Source organism: Mytilus galloprovincialis, chromosome 5 (genome assembly GCF_965363235.1).
Source record: "Mytilus galloprovincialis chromosome 5, xbMytGall1.hap1.1, whole genome shotgun sequence".
NCBI lineage: Eukaryota > Metazoa > Mollusca > Bivalvia > Mytilida > Mytilidae > Mytilus > Mytilus galloprovincialis.
Genome location: NC_134842.1, coordinates 74897996 through 74909788, shown reverse-complemented (window position 1 = coordinate 74909788; position 11793 = coordinate 74897996). Strand labels below are relative to the sequence as shown.

General features: G+C 31.7%; 1 protein-coding gene across 1 annotated transcript; it reads left to right on the top strand.

Annotated features, from left to right (window-relative positions):
* Positions 1-890: 890 nt before the first annotated feature.
* Positions 891-11109, top strand: LOC143076410 (uncharacterized). The gene is made up of 2 exons (XM_076252167.1): positions 891-953; positions 8701-11109. The coding sequence occupies exon 2, from the start codon at positions 8810-8812 to the stop codon at positions 10961-10963; it is 2154 nt and encodes a 717-aa protein (XP_076108282.1). The 5' UTR covers positions 891-953; positions 8701-8809; the 3' UTR covers positions 10964-11109.
* Positions 11110-11793: the final 684 nt, after the last annotated feature.

Here is an 11793-nt window from a genome sequence, read left to right as displayed (position 1 = left end):
TTCTTCATTGCATAAACTTATCGTAGATTCTATGTGCGCCTGACGTATGTTTCGTCTAAAAAAAAAACAATCATTAGTGACGCTCGAATCAAATAAATTAAAAAGACCAAAAAAAGAAAAAAAAATCAAAAGGATTTGACATTTACTACTGATGTAATATTGTTTTCACGTGAAAAGTCCTTTAATAAGACGATGATTTGTATTGCTTTAATTTTAGTCATGATATTGTTTCCGTTTCATCAAGGCAAAAGTTAATCTGTGTTGCTTTCAATTATTTTAGAGACACAGACAGTAAACAAATATTCCACTCAGGAAGTCTAGGTTGTTGTTTGTGCAATGTTCTCAGATGCGTGATTATCGTTTACATTCGCTAATTACAACTTATTGATCTATTATTATTAGTTCAAGATGTTTCACGAGGTTCTTTGGTAATATTAACATCAACCGGTAGGGTAAATCATAATGTGTGTCAAGATATCGCAAGAGTCTTTAAATAGCCCTGACATTTAAAACTCAAGGTGGTACCTAACACTACAGGAAGATAACTCTGTAAAGTCAGCTAAACGTTTTAATTACGTTGTGTTGTAAAAGGAATATTAAACTTCTCAATGATCAAAATTGCTGTTTGTCAAACTGTTATATAACCCGTGTAATATTTCTGACAAAACGGTTGGTTCAAAATTTTTGAAATTTTTATATTTTTGTTAAAGGGTCAAAGTAAATACTTTGACAAAATTTTATAAATATTAAACGAGCCAAATTAATTTTAGTGAAAGTGTTGGATACCACTTTAATGAACTTTTGCAAGTTTTTTGAAATTTTGTAATTTAATTTGATTAAGAAAAAATGTATACTCGACATAAAATAATCTTTTCACGAATAATTTTAGGTGAAGACATAAATGAGTAACAACTTTCCCGAAAATGACATTAGAAGCAGATTCATATATTCAGGTAAAGCCGATTGCAATGAAACATTTATAATCCTTTCTGTCGTCAGACTTTGTTTCTTTTGTTGTTATGTCAACTTTTTACGAAACGAATATAGGGTCCAAATTAACATCTATCAAAAAGGACCTCAAAAGACACAATATAACATATGTTTATAAAAAATACATTTCGAGGTAAGAACCTGATCTTCAATTGAATATTACTTAGACGAATAATGTAAGTTACGATGCATTGACCATTAGTTTTCTGTTTTTTATGTTTATACTTATGTTCATTTCTTTTCTTAGATAAAGAAGTTCTTAATTAAAATGTTATTTAAGGAATGACTGTAATATTTTTTCTGTCTATGAAGAAATAACATAAAAAATGTGGTGCACACTGAATAACGCGCGTAGCGGGTTATTTAACAGTGTGCACCACATTTTTAGCTCGCCTAGTCCGGCGTCCGGCGACGTCGTCCGTCGTCGTCGTCCGTCGTTGTTAACTTTTACAAAAATCTTCTCCTCTGAAACTACTGGGCCAAATAAAACAAAACTTGGCCACAATCATCATTGGGGTATCTAGTATAAAAAGTGTGGCGTGACCCGGCCAACTAACCAAGATGGCCGCCACAGCTAAAAATAGAACATAGGGGTAAAATTCAGTTTTTGGCTTATAACTCAAAAACCAAAGCATTAAGAGCAAATCTGACATGAAGTAAAATTGATTATCAGGTCAAGATCTATCTGCCCTGAAATTTACAGATGAATCGGACAACCTGTTGTTAGGTTGCTGCCCCTGAATTGGTAATTTTAAGGAAATTTTGCTGTTTTTGGTTATTATCTTGAATATTATTATAGATAGAGATAATCTGTAAACAGCAATAATGTTCAGCAAAGTAAGATTAACAAATAAGTGAACATGACTGAAATGGTCAGTTGACCCCTTTAGGAGTTATTGCCCTTTATAGTAAATTTTTAACCATTTTTCGTAAATCTTAGTAATCTATTACAAAAATCTTCTCCTCTGAAACCACTGGGCCAAATTAAACCAAACTTGGCCAAAACCATCATTGGGGTATCTAGTTTAAAAAATGTGTGACGTGACCCGGCCAACCAACCAAGATGGCCACCACAGCTAAAAATAGAACATAGGGGTAAAACTCAGTTTTTGGCTTATAACTCAAAAACCAAAGCATTTAGAGCAAATCTGACTGAAGTAAAATTGATTATCGGGTCAAGATCTATCTGCCCTGAAATTTTCAGATGAATCGGACAACCTGTTGTTGGGTTGCTGCCCCTGAATTGGTAATTTTAAGGAAATTTTGCTGTTTTTGGTTATTATCTTGAATATTATTATAGATAGAGATAAACTATAAACAGCAATTATGTTCAGCAAAGTAAGATTTACAAATAAGTCAACATGACTGAAATGGTCAGTTGACCCCTTTAGGAGTTATTGCCCTTTATAGTCAATTTTGAACCATTTTTCGTAAATCTTAGTTATCTTTTACAAAAATCTTCTCCTCTGAAACTACTGGGCCAAGTTCATTATAGTAAGAGATAATTGTAAGCAGCAAGAATGTTCAGTAAAGTAAGATTTACAAACACATCACCAAAACACAATTTTGTCATGAATCCATCTGCGTCCTTTGTTTAATATTCACATAGACCAAGGTGAGCGACACAGGCTCTTTAGAGCCTCTAGTTTATGTTATTTCGAATAGATAGAAAAAATATTACAGTCATTTCTTATAATTTAATTCTAAATTTCATTCTAAACCGTAGAAAACCATAAAAAAAACGTTAATGACGTCACGGTCACATGACTAAATTATGTCTATGGGCTCATAACAAAATAACGTCAACCAATCAGAAGACGCGTTACATCCAAAATTAAAATCATATGGACATGTTTTCCATGGTTTATAATGCATGGTACTGTGGCTTCATTTATATTGGTTGGATATCGATTTTAGTGGATTTCGTGGGTACAGGAGAACCACGAATAATTTAAGTGTTTAACGAATTATAAATTTGCTAAAGGAATGTAATACAGACCTTGCCGAAACAACGAAATTAAATATTCACGAAAATGAAAGTTTTCCTCAATCTAGAAAATTGGTACTAACGAAAATTGGTACTCACGAAAATAAATTGGTACTCACGAAAATAAATGAAGCCACAGTATGACATTGTGCATCAGAAATATTTTGCAATCGTGTTAATCAAACATATGATAGAGGTATTGACATTTTGTCTGAAATTACTGTAATTTTAGAAGACGTTAAAGATATTATTTCTACTTTAGGTCCAAATAAAGCTGTTGGTTCAGACAAAATTAGTAATAGAATGCTTATAACAGTAAAAAATGAAATTACACCCTTTATGTATTCTTTTTAATAAATCGCTCTCTCAAAATATATTTCCTGAAGATTGGAAATTGGCATATGTTACTCCTTTATTTAAAAATGGAGATAAGTCAATGTCATGTAATTATAGACCAGTTTCACTTCTTTCTTGCGTGAGCAAGATACTAGAAAAAATAATATATAAACATATATATTCAATCATTTAATTTCTAATAAACTTTTGTATAAATTTCAGTCTGGTTCCCTATCCTAACTAATTATGATGTATCATTCTATCGTGTATGCTATAGACAATCAAATTCAAATTCAAACTCAAATATTTTATTGGACAAAGCACATATGATACAATGCGTATTCCAAGATACAAACACATTAAACATGACAATTTATGCAAATACAACATAAAGAAACATTTCAAGTACTAATTTATATATAATATCACAGTATTACACAGTATTATACTTATGGTAGACCAACTGACATTAGATTTTTATTACGAAGTTCAAAAGCTTGACTTAGATAATTACATATTTGTCTGGTGTCAACCAGATTTACTGGGTTTAGTAAATAAATCGTTGATTTAATATCATCATCATTATTAAGGTTATTGAAAATATCAAACTTCTCTCGAAGGTCTTTATATAGAGGACAATATAAAAGAAAATGAACTTCATCTTCCACTTTATCTTTACAAAGTTTGCAGTATCTTTCACTTGCTAAAATTTTTGGTTTGCTATACCTACCAGTTTCAATTGCAAGTGAATGTGCACTTATTCTAATTTTTGTAAGCAGTGATCTATCATATTTCTTAATATCAAATCTTAAGTAAGCTTTTAAGTCAAAAGATGAGCACATTTTACTATAAAATCTTAGTTTACCCGTGTTATTAGATTTGATATGCTCAAGTTGACCCAAAATCTTGCATTTATAAAAGTTTTTTAGTAAGTCCTCAAACACATTATGTGATATTTGAAGTGAATCAAAGTTGATTAACTTTTTTAGTTTATGTAATGATTGTACCCAGCAAGAGCTCTTTTGTGTATACAATTTTTAATCTTCAATGAATGCAGATTTTGATAAATCAAATTTTGGGTTGTTTCCAACTTTAATGTCAGTTAATCTAGCATAGTATTTAAACATTAGTTTATATGATATAAAACACACTGGATATAGCTCAAGTTCTGTACGTAAAGCTAAATTGGAAGCCTTACCATGAACACCAAGAATATTTTTCATAATCATATTCTGAACCTTTTCAAATGGTAGTTTATCAGCAGTGTCAAGATTTATATTAAAATCTGAGATCCAAATTTCAGATCCATAAGTCATAATTGGTGAAATTAATGAGTTGAAAAGTCTTACCCATTTTTCCACTGCAATACAATTAGAATATGGTAATTTTGATTTCAAGGCGAAATATGCCTTATGTGCTTTATCAGCAAGATTTTCAGCTGCTATATTAAGTTTACCTCTATTGTTGAAGACTATACCTAAGTATTTATATTCTGTAGCAGATTCTAATGGTTGGGGACCAAAATAAAAATAATGTTTATCTAATAAAGATCTATTTTCACTATTTGATAAAATCATAGTTTGGGTTTTCTTGGTGTTCACATTTAGGCCCCAATCATTACAAAAAGATTGTAAGGCATCCACACAGTGCTGCAAGCCATTGGGTGTTTCTGAAATTAAGATTAATCATCTGCATAAAGAAGATGACTAAAGTTATTCTGATTTAAATTAACTGGATCAGACAAAACGGGGTTGAAATAGGAATCGATGTCATCAACAAAAATATTAAAAAGGGTGGGGCTAAGACTGTCTCCCTGTTTCACCCCTAAAATAGCATGGAATGATTCACTAATAAATCCATCTGTTTTACAACAATATAATGTATTACTATACATATGTTTTAACAAGTCATAAAATTTCCCACCTTTTCCCTTTTTGAGCAATTTATGTAGTAATGCCTTTCTTACAACACTGTCGAATGCCTTTTTAAAGTCCACAAAACAAATGTAAAGATTTTTCTTACACTTATTTAAATATTTATTAATTAAAGTTTTCATTATGAATATATGGTCACTTGTTCTATATCCTTCACGAAAACCACCCTGCTTGGCACTCAACAAGTCTTTAGACTCTATGAACACAGTTAATCTGTTTTGTAGTAATGAAGTAAATAATTTACCTAAACAGCTAGAGACACATATACCTCTATAGTTATTGCAATCATTTGGATCACCTGATTTAAAAATTGAAGAAATATATGACAGATTCCATGATTTTGGAAATTTTCCACATTGTAGTATTTTATTAAAAAGTTTTACTATAACTAGTACCATGGATGAGGCACTACATTTAATAAACTCATTCAATATCAAATCAGGACCACCAGACTTACCAGATTTAAGTCTAGTGATACCCTTTTTAACTTCACTACAAGTAAATGGGTAATCCAGAGAGCAATGATTGTCCTTTGATTTTTCAAGATGATCAGGAAAATTAAGTTCTGAATCAGAGTTTAATAAGGATTTGTAATGTTCTACCCATTCCTGCTTTGATAATGGACTGGTTGCCTGTTGGTGGTTATTTTTTAGATTGTTAATAGATTTCCAAAAGGACTTAGAGTCTTTGTGTTCTAGGCTATTCAATTTACTAATAAATGTCCTATAAAACTCTGCTTTTAAGCTCTTTTTTGTTTATTATAATGTTTTACACAATTAGAATATGTTTGGCGAAGGTTAGCATTATTTTTATCCTTTTGGAGTCTTTTACCAAGAGACCTTTCTTCTTTCCTCAGCAAAAGACAATCATTGGACATCCATGCTTTTTTTGGTTTAGCTCTTTTTCTCTTATTAGATGGACGAGAACTTTTCTTTTTTAATACTAAAGTTTCTGATGCTGCATTTACATAAATTTTATTAACTGATGAGACAAGAAAATCAATATCATCACAGTTTTCATCATCAATATTGTTCATTAGATCTAATATATCATTTACAGACTCTTTATGTAATAAAGCATCATGATAATTGTCTGACATGGAATGTTCCCATTGAAATTTACCAACATCAGAAAGAGACTCAAGAGTTGTCTCTCTTTGAGTACATGATTTAAAGCATACAGATAATAAACAGTGGTCAGACAATTCCACTGGAGATCTAACAATAAAATGCTGTACACAATAGAATAAATTAGGTGTTGTTAACATATAATCAACTGTGCTTTGGCCATTAGAATTATAAAAAGTAAAAAATCCTAAGGAATCGCCTAGTAATCTCCCATTAAGAAGTCTCAACTGCAAATCTTTACAAAGGGACACAAGAAGAGTGCCATGTATGTTACAATAGATTCTATACAACTTTAACTTTTGCCGATGTAAGCAAGGCATTCGATCGAGTATGGATAAGGGGTCTACTTCTGAAGTTAGAAAGATATGGTATAAAAGACAATCTATTAATATGGCTTTAAAGTTACTCAACAAATTGAACTCAGAGGGTAGTATTAAAAGAGGCGACTTCATAATAGTGTAATCTTAAAGCTGGTGTTCCACAGGGTTCGGCACTGGGTCCTCTTTTATTTCTGATATTCATTAATGACATTGCAGATGATATGATTGGATTAAGTAGAATGTTTGCAGACGATACATCTATTGGACATACTGCTCCAGGTGAAACTACTCTCCAATCTATGATAAATATCGATCTTCAAAATATTAATTCCTGGGCAAATAATTGGCTAGTTAAATTCAATCCAAATAAAACTAATATCATGTTATTTAGTAACAAAAATTCAAAAAATAACTTGATTTTTTATTTTGGCGGAGTTCGGGTAGATACAGTTACTAGTCATAAACATTAAGGCCTATTTTTTAGCAGTGACTGTAAGTGGACCAAGCATGTAGATTCTTAATAGAAAAAGTATCAAAACAATTAAATGTTCTTAGACGTTTGAAATTCCGACTAAAAAGGGAATATTTAGAAAAAATATATTTAACTTTTATAAGGCCTGTTCTAGAATAATTGTGGATAGTTGAATTCTAAAAGATTAGAAAAATTACAACAGGAAGCAGCAAGTATTGTCACTGGTCTAATAAAAAAATAAAGATTAGACGGAAAGCTAAGAAATGAACTTTATTTTACAAAATTAGGAAAGAGGACGCCCTAGAATACTTATAAGATTTAATACCCCCTTCAGTTGCAGAAACAAACAATTACAATCTACGAAGCAGTCAAAATATATACCAAACCTCTTGCAGACTGTCTCTTTATCAGGAATCATTTACTCCATCTAGTATCAAACTGTGGAATTTGCTCGATTTAAGTATTAGAAATGAACTTTCTTTAAATATGTTTATATTAAAAATTAAACAGAAATATTATAAAAATAAATCACCCCCTACATATTACAATATTGGCGATATTTAAATGTTTTACACACAAGATTAAGAAACAAATGCAGTGCCCTTAACATGGATCTGTATCACGCAAATATTAAACCTAACGCAATGTGTCAATGTGGTTATTTATACGAAAATGCTCAACATTATTTCATCTCGTGTAAAAATTTATATACAGTGCAAAGGAATAACTTATTTTTTGAACTTAGAAAAGAAAAAATACCTACCGACTTTGAAAATTTAATGTACGTCAATGCTTTGTTTAATATGAACATAAACACTCTAATTTTTATAAAAGTGCAGAACTATATTAAAGAGACCAATCACTTTTCATAGTTTATAGACATTATGGTTAAATATATACCAATGATAATGTAGTAATTACTTTTTGTTGACTTCGAATGAAATTGTTCATTTTTTCCTAAGACATGGATCATCAATGTGATTTTATTATAAAATCCTATCGGTTGACAACAACAATTTAATTTAATTGTTTGAAATACAATTATAACTTACATTTAGAGTGAATATTTTTTCCAAGATAAAAACAACCTATTAGGTAGGTCTATCAAAAAAAATTACGATCAACTCGACTTTTAGGAATCGATGAGCCATGTCGTTTAAATTCATGTTAATTTCATGTCTTCATATTAATATTGTTTATGATGATGTTATTATTATGTATGTCATTTTTGTTCGGTTATTTATTATTTGTATGTAATGTAGAAGACGTTCTAAGTTGCAAAACTTGTGTCTAATCCTATTGTTAATGTTTTGGACAATAAAATATGATAAAGATGTGCGCAAATTACATATAAGTCATATCGCTGCATACCACATGTGTATTTAAAATAACCTTCGTCAAATAAAAAGAAAAAACTGTAAGCTGGCAAATCTATAGGCCTAAACAATTGCAATACACCAACACTGTCTTCATTTTAATTTTGTTCAAGCACATTTTCACAGACGCAACATTTAAATTGTTTATTTCTTTTCAGATGCGAACAGTTGTAAATGATTCAAATAGTTGACAACTACACAACGTGCCAATAACCATATAGTGCAGCTATTGCATTATAAAATAATCAAAAGTGATCATCTTTGGATATGGATAGAAAATATGGATCAGTGAATTTACTGCAATTATTTTGTGTGATTTTATTTTTTCGGACGATTTCCACAAATAAAGGGGAAATAGAGAGACTACAGAGAGAAATGGGTAAGCTCTCCCGACAAGTTATGCTACAACAATTATTTATAGAAGAAAAAATTCGTAGTGACGGTGATTCGGGTTTGAAACAAACGAGAATTATAAACGATGGAACCAAACCGTACCACTTTCCGACAACGAGGTCAAAAAGGGGAGTTGCAGCCATTCATGATCATTCCCATATGAAACGTACAATCGGTGTCGGTGAATTTGTTGCCGTGTTAAATGGAGTTGAATTCAGAACACGACACAATGATCCTGAACTGCGCATGCCAAGTACGACATCGAAAAATTTCTTAGAAACTGAGGAAATACCTTTCCCTGATGTTCCACCTGAGGTAACACAGAAACATACAGAGGCTGAACAGGTACAAGAAATGCGTGAGTGGTTTAGGGCCTTTAATGATCAAAATTACACAGAAAGGGACTACCGCAAATATTTTAAACCTGTTTTGTGTTATCTAGAGGGAATGTGGGTCTATGATAATCATACTGATATACTAGAACCTTTTTTAAGTGACAGACATCAGTTTGATGCGAGTACTTTTGATGACCTTGAAGAGAAAATAATGTTCACATCTTATGGTGGACGGAAAGACGGTCTTGAAAATTTTGGATGGCTCCCAAAAACAATAATTAATATTGAAAATGGGAATTCCCCATTATACGGCCAATGGATATATAGAATTGTTTGTCATCCGTTGAAGTGTGATCTTCCATTAAATCGTTTGCGCATGGTCGATGATTTGAGCTCGAGAATGATGTTCCTACGTTCAGTAGAGGAGGAGACGAAGACTAGACGTGCCCGTTTTAAACTAAACCAACGTGACAGTAACGTATGGAATGAAAGATTTAATCAAAATCCAGCTTTAATTGACAGCTTAATGGGCGAAATACCCGGATTAGACAATTATGGCGGGAACTTGACAGACGAAGCGTTAAATCTTCCAGCATATAGTGCTGATGGTAAAAACATGAAAAAGAAAAAGCTATTAAACAGTGCATATTATCATCGATTCTGGGAAGAGATTCGACCTGATTACATGCGTTTATCGTTACGAAAACGAGCATTTTCTGACAGCAATCTGTTTATGTCGATGACATCACAACCACAAGTTGGAGGGAAAAGTTTAAACTATTGCTCAAAAGAAGAATCATTACAGAACAAACCTTGTAAATATTACAACCAGCGATGGTCATACGCTGTTCCATTTGAAATCATATACCTTAACCCACTTAGCAATTGGAATCCGTATAATATAACCTACAAAGGTCATTACAAGAATGACCCGGAAGCACAATATGTTACCGAGAATGGGAAACGAAATGGCGGTAATGATATTCATACAGCATATAATGGTACAAATAGTTGGTATTTTTTCCAAACCCCACAAAGTTTTTATAGTGGAAAAGAAAAGAAAAGGGGAAATACGGGAAACGGAGGTATCGGTGTGCTAGATCGCAATGGAAAAGTAAGATATACCCGGTCAGCTGGTATCCGGGTGTTTCTTCCAGAAATTAAAGATATAGGTATCATTCGTCAGAGATACCCAATCGTGCCACTTTACAGCGAAGGAAACACCGCGTATAAAGAAATGGAATCTCTTAAAGACATAGTTTTGGAAAATAACAAATATCTGAAAATGTTCCATAATGTACTTGAAGATGAGAGTATTGAAAAATTGAGAAAGGAAAAGATCAAATTGTCTGTGAAAAGTGGCATTACGCTGGTAATGTCAATGGCAACCATATCGAATCCGGGTCCGCATACTCATTATATTGATTTATCAGCAGAAAACGTCAAAGCTTTAAAATCGAATAAAAAGTTAAATGTTAGAAGTAGTGAGGATAGTGGTCATTTCCATCGTGTTAAAATTATCTACCGGCCACATCTTAGTAATCCATTCGTTATGAAACGGTGTGACAACAAAAGGAAATGTTGGGATGGACATAAAAAGCTTTTACTTAAAAACGAGGCACAAATACCGGAAGTCGAAGAAGTGGGAAAAGAAGTGAATGAAGACGAGAGGCCAGAGAGTTATAATGAATAAATTTTACTTTATTATTTTTCTGAATCTGAATACCCCAAAAATTGCTCTACTGAATATTTGATTAAGATGGCAATTATATATGTATGTTGCATGTTGCAATTTATGATACCAGCTTAATATGGGAATAAATCATATTTACAATGGAACTTGTAGTTTAAATTTAAATTTGTGTAAACGTGCATAGTTCAGTGCATGCGAACAAGCTTTCGGCGAATAAGATAACGGGAAGACAATAATTCTATCACAATACATTTCTGAAGATTGTGATAAAATAAAAATAAAATATGTATATAAAAAAAAACTTACATACACTGTGAATATACCATTCAAGTATATAAACATTTAAAACTAAATCCTTAACATTTGATGTTTTATTAGACTAAAATACGTAACTATATAAGAGGGCCAAATCAAGCTGGTGTGACACTCTTACGAAAAATATACGAAACCTTCTAATATAAGTGGCATGCCACTGGTTTTCACATTAAATTGAAATTGGACTTGAAATTTATCTGTATATATATATACAACATCTACCATGAGTTGATACACCTTCAATAATGAGTTTATGGCATGAAGTTATCATGCAGGAAACGGAATATAAAGATATGACAAAAACAATAAATGCATTCAAATTATAAAGCAAACTTAGTGGCTAAATGAATATTGCTATCGGTTTGTGCAATTTGCACTAGAGATCTGGTTTTTAGAAACTGAAATTTGCAAAAGGGTTATGCAAATGTTATGTGTATTCCAAGGTAATAAATAGAATAGCCTAGCTTTAAAATGTATTTTCAAATAGTAGCTAAACATATACCCTTTAATATTCA

What these genes read in the sequence shown, in the direction of transcription:
- LOC143076410 (XM_076252167.1), top strand. Translation starts at nt 8,810, where the DNA reads ATGGATAGAAAATATGGATCAGTGAATTTACTGCAATTATTTTGTGTG.